Source organism: Canis lupus, chromosome 18 (genome assembly GCF_003254725.2).
Source record: "Canis lupus dingo isolate Sandy chromosome 18, ASM325472v2, whole genome shotgun sequence".
Classification (NCBI taxonomy): domain Eukaryota; kingdom Metazoa; phylum Chordata; class Mammalia; order Carnivora; family Canidae; genus Canis; species Canis lupus.
In genome coordinates this window covers 51,569,150-51,588,663 of record NC_064260.1, presented here as the reverse complement: position 1 = coordinate 51,588,663, position 19,514 = coordinate 51,569,150, and the positions used below count along the sequence as shown (strand labels likewise).

At 54.1% G+C, this 19,514-nt stretch overlaps 2 protein-coding genes and 1 long non-coding RNA gene across 4 annotated transcripts; 2 read left to right on the top strand and 1 right to left on the bottom strand.

Moving 5' to 3' along the window:
• Positions 1 to 12,545: 12,545 nt before the first annotated feature.
• LOC112659242 (uncharacterized) lies at positions 12,546 to 19,465 on the bottom strand. Its single transcript, XR_004806726.2, has 4 exons — positions 19,290 to 19,465; positions 18,825 to 18,920; positions 16,680 to 16,728; positions 12,546 to 12,932 (listed from the first exon to the last, which is right to left on the bottom strand). It is a non-coding gene; the product is annotated as an uncharacterized LOC112659242 (long non-coding RNA).
• ZNRD2 (zinc ribbon domain containing 2) lies at positions 13,800 to 15,184 on the top strand. 2 transcript variants are annotated; one of them, XM_025445805.2, is made up of 4 exons: positions 13,800 to 13,955; positions 14,052 to 14,203; positions 14,334 to 14,418; positions 14,805 to 15,184. In XM_025445805.2, the coding sequence occupies exons 1-4, from the start codon at positions 13,937 to 13,939 to the stop codon at positions 15,146 to 15,148; spliced, it is 600 nt and encodes a 199-aa protein (XP_025301590.1). In that variant the 5' UTR covers positions 13,800 to 13,936; the 3' UTR covers positions 15,149 to 15,184. The 2 variants fall into 2 exon arrangements, with proteins under 2 accessions (XP_025301590.1, XP_025301589.1); XM_025445804.3 differs by having other exon boundaries at positions 13,857 to 14,203.
• Positions 15,324 to 17,624, top strand: FAM89B (family with sequence similarity 89 member B). The gene is made up of 2 exons (XM_025445806.3): positions 15,324 to 16,398; positions 16,808 to 17,624. Exons 1-2 carry the CDS (start codon positions 16,099 to 16,101, stop codon positions 17,084 to 17,086), a joined length of 579 nt encoding a protein of 192 aa, XP_025301591.1. The 5' UTR covers positions 15,324 to 16,098; the 3' UTR covers positions 17,087 to 17,624.
• Positions 19,466 to 19,514: the final 49 nt, after the last annotated feature.

Below are 19,514 nucleotides of genomic sequence, written 5' to 3'. Positions count from 1 at the left end.
GAGCGCGCGGGGCGGACGCAGGGAGAAGTGAGCAGTTGTTTTCCCTGGCTGCGGCGCGGCGCGGCGGCGGCGGCGAGGGGGGCTGGGACGCTGGCCCCGGGCCAGGGAGACAGTTTTTTTCTGTTTCGAGCGTCGCCGCCGCTGCCCGGAGGAGCGAGGGCGTGCGGGCGGGCGGAGGCCGGGGGGCGGTGCCCACCCCCGATGCCCGCCCCAGGTGCCCGCCCCACGTGCCCGCCCCGCCGGAACCCGCCGCCGCCGCCGCGCTGGGCGCCTTCCAGAGGGCCCTCACCTGGGACGCCGCCGGCCCCCAGATTCCTCCGGGCGGGGCGGGGCGGGGCGGGGCGGGGCGGGCGGCCGCGTCGGAGCGGGAAACCGAGGCTGGGGGAGGGCCCCGGGGCCCCGCGAGGTCACGCGGCTGCCGGCGGCCAGGTGGGGCCGAACCCCGGCCCTCGGCACCCTCCCAGCCTCCCTTGCGCACGCGGGGGGCTCACCGCCCCCAGAGTCACTTCTCATTAGTGCCGGTCGGTTCCCTTCTGCGGAGGGGGCCCAAGGCAGAGGGCACCGCTTTGGCCAGGGGCTCCGTGAGGGGTCCAGAAGAGGGGCAGAAAGAACAAAGCTGGAGACCAGGCTTCCCTGCCGAGCACCCCCCCCCCATGGCTTCCTGGTGCCCACCCTGCCCCCACCTCCTTCGCCTTGTCTGGCCGGGCTGGCGGGGCTGGCTCGGGGCCTCAGACACTCTGGAATCGCCAAGGTCTGAGCTCAGGGCCTGGCCCCCTTCCCAGGCTAACAGCCGGGAGGAGGGGGGTGCAGCTCGAAGGCCCAGGGGGCTGAGGAGGGACGCAGCAGGGCCCCAGGGCAGGGGTTGGCAGGGGCTGAGGAGGGGCCAGGCCTGTCCACTCATCTGGAACGGAGGCCCAGAAAGCTGCAGTGTCCTGAGGCCCCAGCCATAGTGACAGAGCCTGGCCAGGAAACCCCAGGATTCAGGGTCTGACTCACAGAACACGTTGGGGGTGCGGGTGCGGGTGTGTGTGTGACCAGGGTATCCGGATGGGGACACTGCTAAGTCAGAGTGGCACCAAACCCTCTACTGAGGAGAGGGGGTTCGGAGACTTGCTTTTAGAAACACCTGTCCAAGGAACTCCTGCTTTTTACTTTGAAGACCGATTTATTTGGGTAGCTTCCGATGGGGCTAAGGGAGACCCTTAAAGTGGTGCCCTTACCTGAATTGCTCAGTGGTCTCTGACCTGTTCATACAGTCTGGTGTTGCAGGGATGGGGTGAGGCCACATCCTCAGGGGATCCCTACTGCTGGAACCCCAAAGAGGGTGTGAGGGGCAGCCCCACCCTCCCTCAGGGTACAGGTTCAGGGAATACTACTGAGTGCTTACCACCTGCCAGAGGCAAGGCTGAGCGTTTTACAGTCATATTTTCCTCACACTCCTTTGAACCTGACCCCCCGGTGACCTTGAGCAGGCTGTGGCTCCCCTGGGAACACAGTACAGACAGACCAGGGATAGAGTCTTAATCTCTCCAAGCCTCAGTTTTCTCACCTGTGAAATGGGGATCTAGTTGTACAACAAATTGAAAACCTACCACATACCGAGCTGTTGCCAAGAAATAGAACCAACCCCTGCCTTCTTGAAGCCTCTGTACAGGAGGGGACTGACATGTGACACAAACCAGTTCACACGTGACTGTGGGTATAAGAGACTGGTGCTGTGAGAGAAGAGCAAGGGTGTGGGACCTGGACAGAGGGACTCGTAAGCAGGAAGCTGGCAGAGGAACAGGGGTGCACAGGGTGTATGTGAAGCCGGCCACGCTGGAGAGGAGCCTGCAGCGGGCCTGAGAGGGTCAGGGGATCAAGAGACAGTTACAGACGGCTTGCAGGTCTGAGGGATGGGAGGGGAGAGGCTCCGTTCTTCTAGGAACTAATAGAAGGCAAGCAAAGCTACAGGGTTCCAAGGGGGAGAGAGAACATGGAGATGGGAGGCCACCATGAGGAATCTGGGTTTCCTTTTCATTGCAATGGGACTGTATCAGGGCAAGAGGGGGTGCTGTTGCCATCATCCCTGGAGAGATGATACAGTTTGGACACAGAGATATATTTGGGAGGTGGACTCCAGACACTGGGAGAGGCAGGTGGCATGAATGGTTCCAGGTTTCTGGCTTGAGCCCGTGGGTGGGTGAGGAGGGTGGCAGAAGAGAGGGAGACATGGGGAAGAGTCTGGAGTTTTGTTTGGGGCTTGCTGAGTTTGAGATGCTTGTATCATCCAAATAGAGACATCTCCACCCAGAGGCCTAGAGCTCAGACAGAATGTGCAGCCTGCTGACACAGACTTAGGGTCCCCAGCATACAGGGGCATCGATGGCGGTGGCAAAGGACGGGCTTAGCCTGGGAGCAAAGAGGGCCCTGGGTGACCCAGGGAGGTCCCCACTCCCAGATCAGGGAGAAAAGGCAGAGTCAGAAGTGACTCAGAAGGAGCAGCTGGGGAGGGCAGAGTGGAAAACCAGGGACATGATTGGAAAGAGTCAGAGGAGTGTTTTGGGAGGAGTGCGTGGCCAACGGTGTCTCCTGCTGCTGAAAGCAGGATAGGGTGGTGACTTGGGGCAGTGCAAGCAAGCACCCAGCCCACTGCCTGGCTCATACTGCGAGCTCAGTAAATGTCATTTATTGTCATTACAAAACTCCTAAAGCTCAGCAGGGAACAGTGGGCTAGGAGTGGGTGGTGGAGGGGACTAGCTTGGAGGGAGTTTTATTTTTTTTATTTTTATTTTTTAAAGAATTTTATTTATTTATTCATGAGAGACACACAGAGAGAGAGAGAGAGAGAGAGAGGCAGAGACAGAGGGAGAAGCAGGCTCCATGCAGGGAGCCCGATGTGGGACTCGATCCCAGGTCTCCAGGATCACACCCCAGGCTTCAGGCTGCGCTAAACCGCTGCGCCACTGGGGCTGCCCTGGAGGGAGTTTTAAAGAGGGCTAGGAGACCACCAGGGACAACAGAGGGAAGCCCTGGCCGCTGAAGGGACTAGGAGGGGGATCTAGTGCCCCACTAACTAAAGCCTGGAGCCACAGGAGCTGGACCTGTGGCTTGCAGCAGAGACCCTCTTGCTGTCTGCAGGGAGGGGGGCTGGGGAAATAAATATTCCCCTAGTCTCCTCTTATTGAGCCAGGCCTCCCAGAGTCTGAACTCCAAAGGAAGCCTGCAGGCAGAGGCCCCTGGGGGGTTTTAGCACACGAGGTTGGCCATGGAGCAGGGAGGACAAGGAGGCAGAGTGGACCAGCAGGGCAGACTGTGACAGTCCAACCCACGAGGTATCCTTGGCCAGCACACTCTCTGTCCTTATCTCCTGTGTCACCACACCAGCCATCCACTCCCCTAGAATCTACCGGCATGCTTCCGCGCCCACTAGACGGAGTTCTGCAAGTCCAAGGAGACATGACCTCTTCTGTCATTCTAGATAATTTCCGTCGCCTAAGAGGGCTCCCCACTGCCACTTCTGCCTGCCCTGGTCCCTCCTCTACCTGGTGCCAGAGTCGCCTTTTAAAACCTGATTCCAACCATGCTACCCCCTGCTTAAAAAAAAAACTCCAGGGATCCCTGGGTGGCGCAGCGGTTTGGCGCCTGCCTTTGGCCCAGGGCGTGATCCTGGAGACCCAGGATCGAATCCCATGTCGGGCTCCCGGTGCATGGAGCCTGCTTCTCCCTCTGCCTGTGTCTCTGCCCCCCCCCCCTCTCTGTGTGACTATCATAAATAAATTAAAAAAAAAAAAATTAAAAAAAAAAACAAAAAAAAAAACTCCAGGCTTCCCTTTGCTGGCCTAGGCCCACAGGATCCTTTGTGGGGTTGGGAGGTGGGATGGGGTGGTGGGGATGATCCTTCTTGTCTAGGGTTCCTGTCTGTAGGAGGCATTTCCTTACATATTTCTCTAAAACAACCCTTGGCCCTCTGGAATGAGGCTTTGAAAGATGAAACAGACTCAGGTCATCAGGAAGGCATGGGGACTGAAATCCAGCCTGCCTGATCCAAAACCTAGACAGTGCTCCTGGGAAGGAGGAGTGGGAAGGGTCCCACAAATGTCCTGAAGATAGGTGAATGGGGCCCTGAGAGCAATGAGGAGCTCCACTGGAATAGGGCAAAAAGGAAGCAGGGGACCCAGACTCAGGAAATGTTAAGACTGCTTCAAGGTTAGGAAAGGCTCCTTTGTGCAGAGGTTCTTGAGGCCCAGAGAAGGCAAGGGACTTGGCCAAGGTTACACCGCTGGTCAACGGCAGAGCCAGGACTCCAACTCAGGGCTCCTGATGGCTCATGAGGGGAATTGGCCGGACAGGGCATCAGCAGCCTGCATAAGGAGGTTCTATTTCAGGAGGCGGCATAGCACAGCAGTCGTTTTCTGGCCTTAGATTTTCCTGGCTGCATCCTGTACTATGGAAATTGGGAAAATTCTTCAACTTCTGTAAGTCTCAATTTCCTCATTGTTAAACCCAGAATCAAATGAGCTGACACTTTGGAAACCCTTGGTAGATGCTGGCCACATAGTAAGTGCACAATATATCTTAGCTCTTATCCTTGTGATCTGGGTCTGGGAACCATGACATGCTGGCCAGTGGGAGCTGGGCCGCCTGTGGGGTTGTGGGCCACAGCCCCCAAAAGAGAGCCTTTGGGCCACCTTCAGAGTTCTGAATGTCTTTGGGAAGCTTCTGGGTTCTGAAGAAAGACATGGCTCTGGAGGGTGGGGGGGTGAGGCTCCTCATCAGTTCTGAAGATGAGGGTGGGAAGTTTCAGAGGCCTGGAGGGGACAGTTCTGCCCTGAAGCATCTCTCTCCGAAGACACTCTGCTGAGCATGGCTGTCCAATGTGCCACCAAGAGATGAAGGGCACTGAGAGATGGGATTGGACAATGAAATGAACCTTGCTTCATGCTGGAGCAATCAGACGGGATCTTAGGCCCTGCTACCCTTCTCCACCTTTCAGACACAGGAAAACCCCACTGAGAGAATCAGGTTCTAGATGTGCACTGCTCGGATGGAGTCCCAGCCCCGCCACATCCCAGCTGAGTGATGGTGGAGAAATCTTATCCTGCTCAAGCCTCAGCTTCCTAGTCTATAAATGGGGGATGATGATAAGACCTAATTTACAGCGCTGTCCTGAGCATTAAGTGAGATAATTCATGCAAAGCCCTTCATACAGCGCCAAAGAAAACAGGCACCAAAAGTTGAATAGTATTCTTTTTAAAAGATTTTATTTATTTGAGAGAGAGAGAGAGAACACGAGCAGGGAGAAGGGGGAGGCACAGAAGGAGAAGCAGATCCCCCGCTGAACAAGGAGCCTGATGCAGGGCTTGATCCCAGGACTCTGAGATCATGACCTGAGCCAAAGGCAGATGCTTAACCAACTGAGCCACCGAGGTGCTCCGAAAGCTGAATAGTATTATTTCTATCACTGCATCATCTAGCTCTTTCTTGTTTCTTTTTTTTTTAAACACACTGCTTTGTGTTCTTTTTTTTTTTTTTTTTTATGATAGTCACAGAGAGAGAGAGAGAGAGGCAGAGACATAGGCAGAGGGAGAAGCAGAGAAGCAGGCTCCATGCACCGGGAGCCCGACGTGGGACTCGATCCCGGGTCTCCAGGATTGGGCCCTGGGCCAAAGGCAGGTGCTAAACCGCTGCGCCACCCAGGGATCCCTCTTTCCTGTTTCACAGAAACGTCAGGCCAATTCACATCTTGGTGAAAAACAAGAAGAAAAACTGACCCCTTTTGAGTGCCTGTTAGTGTGAAACTACAATAACGTAAGTTATGTTTTTCAGACTCACAGCTATTCAGCATAGACCACTTGGTACTGTGTGAACCTGACCTCCAAACCAGGCAGTCAAGCGGTGGCTGGAATAGAGTTGTGTGAGCATATGTGCCACCATGGTGTTTGCTGTCCCTGAGGAATGGGCCTAACTACCACCACGTCAACAATGCCACAGGTAGGGGCAGATGTTGGGCTGCCTCACTTCAGGGTGTGATAGATTCTTTGGTGAGGGAATAGTCTGAAAGAGCCCAAGCCCACTGCTTCCCAGACAACTGGTGTACCCACCACGATTGCTATGAAAAGGCTTTACTGTCAGCTTTTCTAGGATTTTCTGTGAACCCCTGTCAAGGACTGGGAAGGGGCTGAGATCGTCCCCTACTTGCAAACTAATAAGTGAGCCCACCACTGCTTTGTGTGTGCTGGCAGAAGACACGAGATTCTTGGGTCAGAGACAAAGGACTTTATTACTCATGATGTAGTAAACAGTGTGATCATCAGCCTATTGACATCAATCCCCTTGTCCCTAAGTCCCATGGAAAGAGCACTAGGGGGCCAGATAGATGTCTGCACACAGGGCATTGCAATGTGGAGAGGACTCTAAATTTAGAGAACGCCAAGTCTTTTCAAATGGTTAACAAGCACGTCTGTTCTTTGCTTTGGAGGAGACATCGTCTCCATCTTCCATGGCTGCTCATTACACAAACATTCCTGAGAAGAGTCCAGGACAAGGGAGTCAGTGCATAATGTGCGAGTCCTGGAAAATTGTTTTTGTGATAATAACCAACCCTCATTTCTGAACTGTCTTTGATTTTGGCAGATTTTCCCATGACTGCATCACTCTATTGGCAAACCTGATCAACAGGGTCTGGAGCCAAACCCATTCAATTTGTCACACAGCATTACTTAAGGCTGCTCTCAACAGGACTTTAAGCAGCAGGATGAGGCCAATTTACAGTACTCACCTCAACCAGACCCCTCAGGGTCTTAGCTGAACAAATTCATTGAAGCATCAGATCTGCCTTAAAAAGCAAGGTTGCTTGCTCCTTAGTTCTCTGTATCAGCCCCTCCACTTGGTCAAAAGTGTTAACCCAGGCATAGCAGAATATATTAACAGTCGCACAGACTCTGCCCTGACCTGCAAGGAAGAAGACCAGGGAATTTCTATCATCCATAGCAACGTTAGTGAATGAAAGGGCTCCTAAGAGCCTTCCAGGCCAACATTTGCCATCAATTACTTCAACTAAAGTTGGGGATAAGTTTCAAGTCATCCTGTTTTCAAGAAAGAGACAGGTTTCTGTTTGACTTCCATACAAGTTGTGTGGTCTTAAAGGTGCACATGGTGCCTCTGGAAAGAAATCTGGCACCCCCCAAGTGGGACAGACCTACATCAGCTGGGGAGCCCAGGTTGACAGTGCCCCCAGCGTGGCCACTCCACACATTAGTAGCCTTTGAGTTTCCAGTCCGAGCCAAAGAATTGAGTCTAGTCCCTGTTTTGGGATGGACCCACTGAGGGCCCAGCCTGTCCTGCTTGTCCATGCCACTAGCCAAATGGCATTCATCTGCCCCAGGGAATTGTGAGTGATGACGGCTACAAGATGGGGGATGAGGAGGGCACCTGGAGGTGCTGGCGTTGGCATAGTATTTTATGTGGGAAATATTGGAGCTGAGGATGCCCTCTGCTGCTTCCATGCCTTCAGTAGGATTAGAACGGCAATCAAATCAAGGTCAGACTGTCTAGTGGAGGATACCAGACCCAGCAGTCAGTTAAATTTAAGTGACAGTCCAACTCATACAAATTGGACCAAGATATTTTGCTCAGTAAGGGAGACTCCAGGTGGCTTGGAAATACAAAGATCATTAAAGTCTCTTCTTCCTCTATGTCTCCTGTGTTTGACGAACTCCTTCCCCAGCTGCTGAGGTGGTGGTTTTCCTTCCATTGTTATAAAATCAATCTATTCTATTCCAGTGGCTAGAATTTCACCTTTTCCTAAACATTCCCTACTTATACCTCTCATCTGGAAGGATATGGCACAAGAAGGACATTGTTTTTAAAAAGATTTTATTTATTTATTCATGAGAGACACAGAGAGAGGCAGAGACACAGGTAGAGGGAGAAGGAGGCTCCCTGCGGGGAGCCTAATGAGGGACTTGATCCCAGGACTCTGGGATCATAACCTGAGCCAAAGGCAGATGCTCAACCACTGAGACACCCGGGTGTCCCAAAGGAAATTTTTATACAATGTACAGGGACTCATTATGTCCCCCCAGTCTACATGTGGGCCACTGACTCAAAGAGATATAACTGAACACTCCAGTTATTCTCATGATCCAGGGCCATAGCAGTCCAACAAGAGAACCTCAGTGGTTGAACCACAATTCAGTGTAAATCGTGTAGGCCCCCTTTTGACTGAGCTGCCACCCAGGAGATGCACCAACCAGGCTGGGGCTAGTGTGAGGGGGAAGAAAGAATCCTATGTCCATGAATGGTGAGTGTAGAAGCCTGAATTTTTATTTATTTTATTTTATTTTATTTTATTTTTTATTTATGATAGTTACAGAGAGAGAGAGAGAGAGAGGCAGAGACACAGGCAGAGGGAGAAGCAGGCTCCATGCACCGGGAGCCCGATGTGGGATTCGATCCCGGGTCTCCAGGACCGCGCCCTGGGCCAAAGGCAGGCGCCAAACCGCTGCGCCACCCAGGGATCCCTTTTTATTTATTTTAAAGTAATCTCTACACCCAATGTGGGGCTCAAACTCACAACCCTGAGATTAAGGGTCTATGCTCTCCTGACCAAGCCAGCCAGATGCCCCAGTGAATTTTTAACACTGGTCTATCTAAACCCCATACTTCGTATCCTGATCATTAACAAAGGACCTGACCAAGAGGAGATGGCTTCATCCTGGGGACAGCTACATTCAGTGATTGAACTGCTGCACTGTGTGTGGGCCAGGAGGGAGGGCCAGAAATCTTTCTGAGTTTTTTCTTAAGTAAACTCTATCCCCAATGTGGGACTTGAACTCATGACCCCGAGATCAAGAGTTGAATGCTTTTTTGAGTTTACATATATATTTTAAAGATTTTATTTATTTACTCATGAGGGGCAGAGAGAGAGGCAGAGACACAGGCAGAGGGAGAAGCAGGCTCCTCACAGGGAAACCGATGTGGGAGTTGATCCTGGGACTCTGGGATCACGATCTGAGCCAAAGACAGACACTCAACCACTGAGCCACCCAGGCATCCGTTGAGTTTATATTTGAGGAGACCACTTCAACACTCAACACTCAACAGTATCCACTCAACAGTGGATAATAGAGAGCTTGGAAGGACCACAAAATACTTAGACTATCAGCCCATTGTTGAGTAGCTTTTGGGATAAAAGTTGCACTGTTGTTAAATGAAATCACCCAGAAAATAAAAAACACAGATAAGTCTCAGGAACCACAATGATGTGGCTGAAGTTGGCTGATTGGACTGGAGCAGCACCATTGTAACCTGGAAAAGTGTGAGCCATCACCCATAGCCCCAAGGAGGAGTAAAAGATTCTATGTATTTAAACCCCTTAGGAGTGAACAGGAGCAACACTGCATACAATGTGGCCTCTCTAGTTCCGGGACATACAGATGAAAGTTGTCAGGAATCACAAGTCTGGCATGGGGCAGTGGGCTCTGCACCAGAAGTAAAGAGTCCTTTACTTTGCTCCCACTCTGTGATGGTGGACACGTTGCCATGTCTGTTATGATGAAGGACGCAGGCAGAAATGGAGACAATCTGGGCAATGCAGTGTCAATCAACAGCTTGATTCCTGTCAGTCTCATTAGAGAATGACCCATTAGCATGGGCATCTACCTAAGTGCTCTAGATGGATCAGCTGTAATTTGTTTCCACAGTCAGCTGGAAATGTTACTGTCTAAAACCCCCTATTGGGTGGTCACTGACATTATTTACCTCACATCTGGGGACTCCTTGACTTAGCAACCACAGTCACATTGCTTTCCAGTTGGAGCTGCAAAGTTCATATCCTTTGGCTAAGCTGGGCTTGAGTTGGTCAGTCTAGGTAAAGGTTTGTCAATTTTGTTGCTCTTTTCAATGAATTAATTTGTAGGTTAGTTGATTTTCTCTAATCTTTTTTTAAAGATTTTATTTATTTATGAGAGACACAGAGAGGCAGAGACACAGGCAGAGGGAGAAGCAGGCTTCCTGCAGGGAGCCCAAGGCGGGACTCAATCCCAGGAGCCTGGGAACATGCCCTGAGCCAAAGGCAGATGCTCAACCAAGGAGCCACCCAGGCGTCCCCCCTCCTTTTAGATCATTTCAGCCTACTTTCAGATTAACAAGTTATGGTGACACAATTTCATGGATACTGGCAGAGGACATGAGACTTGTGGGTCAGAGATAAAGGACTTTATTCCTCCCAGCACACAAGTGTTATGAACATGAGTATATTTGTCACTTCCCCTTATCCTCAAGTCTCACCAAAGCAAGGCAGGTGGACTCATATGAATGCCTACACACAGCGGTGAGTTGTGTTACAGTGGAGGGACTAACTCTGAGCTTGGGGCATCTAGGTATTTTATAATGGGCAGTAAGTATGCCTGCCCTTTGCTCTGGAGGGAGCCAGTTATCTCTGTTGTCCAAGGCTGTTCACTATACAAGCATTCTGGAAAAGACAGTCCAGAACAAAGGTGGTGTCTCTGCTCACTAAACCTGCATTCATGTGAGAGACTGGGAGTCAATTGTCTCCTACCACCTATCTCCTCACATCTCACTAAATCCTCACGGCAACCCCTGCCAAGTAGGCATAACTGACCCAGTTTCACGGATGAGGAATTGAAGTCCAGAGAAATGAAGTGAATTACTCCTGGGGACACAGCAGCAGATCCAGGATCAAACCCAAGCCAGCCTAATTCCAGGCCTGTGCCTTGTCCATCCTCTTGCAGAACTTGAGGCAGGCAGGGGCCCTGAGGGGAGAAAGGTGATGGGAGTGCCCTTGAGTAGTGAGAAGGGGTTGTAGGGGGAGTGGGAAGGGATGAGCAGGGCCAGGAACCAGATTTGTGGGACTTTGGATTTTTGTCTAAGTGTGATGGGGGGATGCCAGAGAGTTTTGAGCAAGAGTGATTTGACCTGATTTATGTTTTTTTTTTTTAATATTTTATTTATTTAGGGATGCCTGCGTGGCTCAACGGTTGGGTGTTTGCTTTTGGCTCAGGGTGTGATTCCAGATTCCGGGGATCAAGTCCACATGGGGCTTCTTGCATGAGCCTGCTTCTCCTCCCTCAGCCTGTGTCTCTGCCTCTCTGTCTCTCATGAATTAATAAGTAAAATATTTAAAAATATATTTTATTTATTTGAGAGCATAAGAGAGAGCATGAGCAGGGGGCAGAGGGAGAGGGAGAAGCAGACTCCCCGCTGACCAGGGAGCCAGATCTGGGGCTTGATCCCAGGACCTTGGGATGAAGACCTGAGCCAAAGGCAGATGCTTAACCAACTGAGACACCCAGGCACCCTTGACCTAATTTATGTTTTAAAGACTTATTTATTGGGACACGTGTGGCTCAGCGGTTGAGCATCTGCCTTCAGCTCAGGGCATGGTCCCGGGATCCGGGATTGAATCCCACATCAGGCTCCCTGTGGGGAGCCTGCTTCTCCTTCTGCCTGTATCTCTGCTTCTCTCTTTCTCTGTGTCTCTCATGAATAAATAAATCTTTAAAAAAAGATTTATTTATGGGATCCCTGGGTGGTGCAGCGGTTTGGCGCCTGCCTTTGGCCCAGGGCACGATCCTGGAGACCCGGGATCGAATCCCACATCAGGCTCCCGGTGCATGGAGCCTGCTTCTCCCTCTGCCTATGTCTCTGCCTCTCTCTCTCTCTCTCTATCATAAGTAAATAAAAATTTAAAAAAAAATTAAAAAAAAAAGATTTATTTATTTGAGAGAGCACATGTGCGCAAGAGCATGGTGGGGAGGGGTAGAAAGGAAGGGAGCTGAGTGAAGAGCCCCGTGTAGGGCTTGATCCCATCACCCCAAGGTCATGACCTGAGCCAAAACCAAGAGTCTGATGCGCAACCACTGAGCCACCCAGGCACCCTCTGATTTATGATTTTTGTTTGTCTTTTTTATTCATGGGAGACACACAGAGAGGCTGAGGGAGAAGCAGGCTCCCCACAGGGATCCCAATGCGGGACTTGATCCCCAAACTGGGATCATGCCCTGAGCCAAAGGCAGACGCCCAACTGCTAAGCCCCCCAGGAGTCCCTGATTTTTGTTTTAAAGGGATTATTGGGGACGCACAGGTGGCTTGGTGGTTGAGTGCCTGCCTTCAGCCCAGGGCGTGATCCTGGAGTCCCGGGATTGAGTCCTACATCAAGCTCCCTGCATGGAGCCTGCTTATCTCTCTGCCTGTGTCTCTGTGTCTCTCTCTGTTTCTCTCATGAATGGATAGAATATTTAAAAAAAATAATAAATAAAGGATTATTGTTTCCTGTTCTGTTAAATGGAGATAACAGTAGTATCTTCCTGGTAAGGCTGTCATGAGGACTAAATGACAGGGATTAAATAGGAGGACAGGGATCCCTGAGTGGCTCAGCGGTTTGGCGCCTGCCTTTGGCCCAGGGCGTGATCCTGGAGACCCAGGATCGAGTCCCACATCAGGCTCCCTGCATGGAGCCTGCTTCTCCCTCTGCCTGTGTCTCTGCCTCTCTCTCTCTCTGTCTCTCATGAATAAATAAATAAAATATTAAAAAAAATAAATAGGAGGACAAATGCCAGGGTTTTATTTGGTTCCAGAAAGAATAAGCTGTTGAATGGATACTGGCCATTATAATGACCCAGAAGGGTACACTGAGGAATTTCGGATGGTGTTGGGAGATGAAGACAGTACGGACCTGGAGGGTCTGTGCACGCAGGCTAGAGTCCAAGAGTTCCTCTAATCAGCTTGGCAGAACTGACCTAGGGTCAGACCCTGAGTCAGGAACACCGCTGGCAGACAGCCTGCTGGTGAGTGAAGAGGGGCACAAGGCTCTGCAAGCAGGTGGCAGCAAGGGTCAGATGATGGCAGTTCCATGGAGTCTATGAAGAAGGAAGATGGCACCAGAAGGGCATTCGCTCTTCAGGTAAGAATGCAGAAGCACGGGCTGTCTAGTCAAAAAAGGAGGCTGCAGTGAGATTGTACGGTCTAAATCCTAGCTCCTTCTCCTCTGCCCTGATGTGCCGCCTTAAGGCACTTCAGGCGGCACATCTGGGCACCACTACCTGCCCTATCTGGCTTCTCCAAATCTAATAAGGGAGAGGATGCGTAAAGAAAGAGAACGCAGAAGAGGGGGCAACATTAAGGTCAGTGCTCAGGGAGCACTAGTAATTTTAACAGAGCCCACCTAAAAAAAAGCATAACGGTCATAAGCGTAACTATTAGGTCCTTCAGCCTCACCATCCACCAGGAACCCCTCTGCAGCTGCTGCGGACCCGGACCTGGGCAAGCCCAGGGCAGTGCTTTTCCAAGCAGCCTGCGTTTGAGGGCCTTAAACTTAAAACAGAAAAAAAAAAGTTAGGGGCGGAGTTAAGGGGATCCGCAGACTGGGCCTCTGAACATGCAGAAGGGGGTGAGGGTGTCTTGAAATAGGCTGAAAGGTATAGGAAGGGAGAAGGACCCCCGCCTGGCCCGCCTGGCCGGCTGAAGTGAGAAAGCACCGAGTACTGAAGGGACTTCAGTGGCCACTTGTTATCCAGGGGGTGTTGTGATGACGCCGCTGCCCCGCCTGGCCCAGGTCCGACCGGTGCGGAACGGGAAATCCAAGGGGAGGCGGAGGCCAGCGTGGATTTCTCAAGCCAAGGCGGCTTCTCCATCTGCGGCCGGCAGGAAGGGCGACCCCGCGCAGCCACTTTCAGGTCCTGCGACCCGAGCGACGTTACCCCGGGGACTGCCCTCCTGCGGCCCCGCCAGCCCGGTTCGTCCACTGGGTTCGGGCCGAGGGCTCGCCCCTAGGCCGGGATCTCCCGCCGCAGACACGCCCCGCTACCGGCATCCGCACGCCCGAGGCGCTCTCTCCGCGCTCCTCCCAGGTCTAAGCGGCGGGGGCGGAGCCGAGCGTCCAGCGCTCCGCTAGTACGTCACGTCCGTTGAGCCTGGTGGCGACAACGGCAACATGGCCCTGAACGGTGCTGGTGAGGACTTGGGCCGTGGGGGCCTCTGGTTGCGGGGTGCAGGAGGTAGCCCGCTCGGGCAAGACCCCTCTGCCTCTTGTGCCTCTCTAACCCCAGAAGTCGACGACTTCTCCTGGGAGCCCCCAACCGAAGCGGAGACGAAGGTTCTGCAAGCGCGAAGGGAGCGACAGGATCGCATCTCTCGGCTCATGGGCGACTACCTGCTGCGTGGTTACCGCATGCTGGGCGAGACGTGCGCGGACTGCGGGGTGAGGAGAGGCTCGGGACCTGGGATCGGGCATGGGGCCGCGGACCAGGCCGCACGGCCCTACCCCAGCTCTCCCCTCTGGACCGCATCGCCCTGCGTCTCACCCATGTCCCCGTGCTTTCTGCTTCTAGACGATCCTCCTTCAAGACAAACAGCGGAAAATCTACTGCGTGGCTTGTCAGGAGCTCGACTCAGACGTGGATAAAGATAATCCGGGTGAGGGGCCGAGTGTGCTTGGTGGAGAAGCCGCGGGGTGATAAAGGCCCGGTAACAGTAGGTTTGGGAGGTGACAGTGGAGTCTGTGGGTGAAGCGGAGGTAAGGTGCTTTCTACTTTCGGCTCTAGAGAGGAGCATTCATTTATTAGGGGCACTAAACACCTGTGTGCCAGACAGTATGAAAAGTCTGAGCTAAGTCGGGCATAGTGTTGATGGGAGAGATGAAGCAAGGGCATAAATAACTGTGACCCCAAGAAGAAAATGGATGAGTTACCTTATAGAGAGGCATCTCAAGTACAGAATGAACAGAGCAGTAAGGAGGAAGTGGTCCAGGGCTGACGCGGGACATGCTTCCTGATCATTCCACCCACTTTCTCCTCTTTTAGCTCTGAATGCCCAGGCCGCTCTCTCCCAAGCTCGGGAACACCAGCTTGCCTCTGCCGTGGAGCTCCCCTCGGGCTCTCGGCCAGCCCCTCAGCCCCCAGTACCCCGTCCAGAGCACTGTGAGGGAGCTGCAGCAGGGCTCAAGGCAGCCCAGGGGCCACCCCCTCCTGCTGTGCCTCCAAATGCAGATGTCTTGGCCTGCACACAGGAGGCCCTCCTGCAGAAGCTGACCTGGGCCTCAGCTGACCTGGGCTCTAGCACCTCCCTGGAGACTAGCATCCAGCTGTGTAGCTTGATCCGGGCTTGTGCTGAGGCTCTGCGCAGCCTTCGGCAGCTTCAACACTAAAAAAGCCCCGCCTGAGAAAAACCCTCTAGAAAAACAGCTGTCCTCTTGTGTGGTTTGTTCTTTCCTTGGTTCTGAGTGTGCATGCCAGCTCCAGTTCCGGTTGCCTTTTTCCTGCCTTTGGCCTCTTACCCTGCCACTGTTCTGCTCTCCTTGATGCCCTGAGAGATTAATTGGGCTTGTTTCAGCTTGGATTCCCCACTCAGAATGAGGGAGGAGGGAGAGAACTATGTGATAGTTTTTTTCTGAGGAGAAAGTCAGAACCTTCTTAAAAGCAGAACCAAGAGAGATGGACCACTACAGCACCCCTTCAGGCTCCTCAGCCCTCCAATGCTCAGTTCCCACCCTTGAATGAGATTTTGGGTTCCAGGCCCCTTTGGGGTCTTCTTCCCCTGAGCATTCTGATACCATCATCCCGACCCACCTCATGCCCCTGTCTCAGACACTGAGACACTGACAGGGCATCAGGTTGCACGTTGGGGACCAAGTATGGACTTACCCTAGTCTCATGACCCCGCCCTCCCTCCTTCCCAACCCCAGGTTTAGATCTTACCCTGGAGACTTAAAATTGGGCAGAATAACTAAACATGTTGTTGTGGGGGGAGCAAAACGAGCCGTAAAAGAGACGTGTTCGTCGCTTTTGGGGTCTTTCCCCACCGCCCCCCCCCCCCCCACGCCCCTTCTTCTGGCTCCCTTTCAGCGGCTGCCCCACTCCCTTGCCCAGGATTCGCACTGTGGGCCCACCAACGTAGCCCTTTTAAGGGAGGCCCTGCCTATGCGAAGGGGGTGGGGCAGGGGCGGAGTCGGAGGAGTCGGGGGAAGGAACAAAGCGCGGCCTGCGGGCGGCGGCTGGGTTCGGCCGGCGGGGCCGCGCGGTGCGGAGCCTGCGGGCTGCGGCCCGGGCGGAGCGTTGAAGGGCAGTAGGCAGCGTCGCGGTCCGCGCCGGCCAGGCCATGAATGGGCTGCCCTCGGCCGAGGCGCCGGGCGGCGCTGGCTGCGCCCTGGCCGGGCTCCCTCCGCTACCGCGCGGCCTCAGCGGTCTCCTCAACGCAAGCGGGGGTTCGTGGCGGGAGCTGGAGCGCGTCTACAGCCAGCGCAGCCGCATCCACGACGAGCTGAGCCGCGCCGCCCGCCTCCCAGATGGGCCCCGCTACGCGGCGGGCGCCACCAACGCGGGAGCCGCCGCAGGTCCCCCCGGCCCGCGTCGTCCTGTTAATCTCGACTCAGCACTAGCAGCGCTGCGCAAAGAGATGGTGAGTAGCTGGGCCCCGGGCCAGCTGGGCGGGGGGCCGCAGCTGAATATGAGGGTCCCAGGATGGGGCGCAGCGCAGAGGCACGGAACCGGGAACTCATGGCTTGAGTTTCAGAAGATCTACAAAAGCCCTTTGGGTCAGAGGGGATATAGTAACAATGATTATAGTTATTACCTATGGCAGTACTTACCATGTATTTTTAAATGCTTTACTCATATTATTTCATTGCATCCTGCTAGGTAAATGTTATCCCCTTTTACAGTTGAGGATCAGTGACTTACCTAAGGAGTCAGCTTGCAGGTGGCAATCTGATGTCCACAAATCTTTATGCTTAAAAAGGTGCAGGAAGATTGGTTAGGGCTGAGGGTGGCCTGGACCCCAACCCCAGCCCACCCTCAGTCTTTTGCAGGTGGGGCTGCGGCAGCTGGATATGTCCCTGCTGTGCCAGCTGTGGGGCCTGTACGAGTCAATCCAAGACTATAAGCACCTGTGCCAAGACTTGAGCCTGTGCCAGGACCTGTCATCCTCCCTGCACTCAGACAGCTCTTATCCACCTGATGCTGGCCTTTCTGATGACGATGAGCCTCCTGATGCCAGCCTACCCCCGGACCCACCACCCCTCACTGTGCCCCAGACACACAATGCCCGTGACCAGTGGCTGCAGGACGCCTTTCACATCAGCCTCTGAAGAGCTGAGGGTGGGGGGAACATGCACCCATGCAAAAGGCTCAGAAACTCACCCCTTAGTAAGTACTCAGACTTATAGTGCCTGCTTTCCCCTATACCCACTTCACAAGGCAAGCCTTGAGCCCCTCAGAGGCAAAACTGCCAACCACCTCTTTTCTGACTCTGGTTAGCTAACACTGGGGCAGGCACCTGGGCCACAGCCTTTGCCCACCGCACTGGACCTCCACTACTCCCACATGTGTGCACCCCAGCTTGGCCAACCTTCAGTCTAGTGGTGGGGCCCAAAGCATCTGGCACTCCCCTTGACGTCTCTGGGATTGGGATGAGTGCTTGGTTCCCATCTTTTCACCTTTTGCTGCTATGGCAGCTGCTGGCTCAGGGGCATCCCACCTTTGGTCCCTGGGTTCCACTGCTCTAGACCAGGGCATTCCCATTCTTGCACCCACCCACGGCCGGGAGGGCCAAGGCTCCGTGCTGGATATTTAAGTTTAGGGGCCAGACTCTTGGGCACGTAGTTAAATAAATCCTCTCTCGGCTTTCTTGTGTTTTGAATGCCTGGCTCTGGGGCGGGGAGATAGCGGTGTTTCTGGCAAGTGCGGCCCCGCGCTCTGCCGGCAGGTGGCGCGCAAGACCCCCGAGTGGAAGAAAGGCCTGCCGGCGAAGGAGTGCGAGTCCTCCCTCCACTGACGAGGTTGGGGAGCACATCCAGCTGGCGGAGCTAGTCCCGCGGTTCTGCGACGGCGGGCGAGTAATTTCCCCTCTCTGGCCAGAGATCTGGGAGCCCACCCCCCACCCCGACTTGCTTTGGTCCTTCCCGGCGGGAAGGAAGGAGAAGGAACCGCCTATCTTGAGAGAAACTTTCCACCCCGAATAGGGGCGGAGTTGGGGCGGCACAGGAAATGGGTGGGCCTGAGCCCTTGGGCCTAGGGCCTCTAGGCGGGAGAGGGGAAGGCGCCTCCCGGAAGGGCCTGGGAGCTAGTGAGTGCTCTTTGAGTGGGAGGAAACCGCTGCAGAAGCTGAAGGGGGTGAAGTTGCATTGGCCCGTGGCTCCCTGGAGGCCACATAAACCCTGGGGCGGGGGAGAGAAGGGGGCAGGGTCCTGGGCTTCGGTACCTGAGACCCAGTTTCGGTGAGGAGTGATTGGGTGCCAGATACTCTGCACAGGCCTCCTGGCTGCCCCCCTTTGCACTTGGAGCCTTTGGTCTGTATGTAAAAGGCTTTCTCTTACAGAGGAAACCGAGGACCACAACCCTGGGCCTGGGAGCCAGACCACGTGTCAGGCTCGCTAAAAGAAGCCTGCACATTTGGGGACGGTGGATGCTCAGACATCTGGGCACATACACCCCCGCAACTCCCTGAGACGAAGAGGAGAGGACCTCGAAGTTACACACTTAGGCTTACAGGCTGCTCATCCCCACACCCTATGCACAGTCACTTGCCTCTGGAGACAACCGCGATCACTCTTGGCAGATCAGACAGATACCCTGTTCAAACCAAGTATTAAGCACCCAGTTCATTCACAACCCTTGCTGAGTGCTGGCCAAGAGGGAAAGAAGCTGATGCGCTGCCCCAGGACAGTTCTCTAACTCCGGCTGTGATACTTGCTGGTGCTCATTACCATGCCAGGCCAGCGGGTGGGCGATAAGGGTTCTAATCGAGGTGTGAACAGGGCGGCTACCGCCTGGGGCAGGCTTCTTAGGGGAGAGTAAACACGTGTTTGCGCAGGCGCGCATACTCACGCACTTTCTCGTCCGCGATAACGGATTCTAATGAGACTGTAGAAAACCAGCCAGTCTCCGAACTAAATGCTTCCCAAGATTTCATGCTCTCAGTGGCTGTGTAAGAGACAGAAACATAATTATTTCTATTTAACAGAGGTAGAAACTGAGGCTCAGAGTGTAAGGCTTTGCCCAAGGTCCCATAGTTTTTGGAAATCGGCTGCTTGTGGGATGTTCGGACCATCCTCCCACTTGACAGCTAAGGAACTAGGTTGAGACTGGCAAATGGGTGCTGCCCACAGGTAGGGCCACCCAGGTTGATCCTTGACTCTGCTCCTTCCTATTGAGGTTGAGACGTGGGTGGCAGAGACTCCTGATGTTGAGAACAGCTGGCTCTGGCCCAGATTCTCGGTGTGGCCCTGAGCAAGTCTGTTCTTTCTGGGGCTCTATTTCCCCCGCCTGTGAAATGGGGCCATCAGTACGTACCTCCCAGGGCTGCGGGCAGGAAGGGTGGCGTTCCGGGCCATGCTCCCGAGGGCGGCACTAGGTTCTCTCCCCGGCCTGCGCGTCCACACCGCCGCCGCGCGCTACGAGCGGGCGCTGCGGTCCAGGCTTCCCCCTTGGTACGGCCCCCCCACCCCCCAACCGCGGCGACGGCACGAAGTCCCGGAAGCCGGGCCGCCCCGCCCCTCGCTCCCGCTCCCGCCCCGG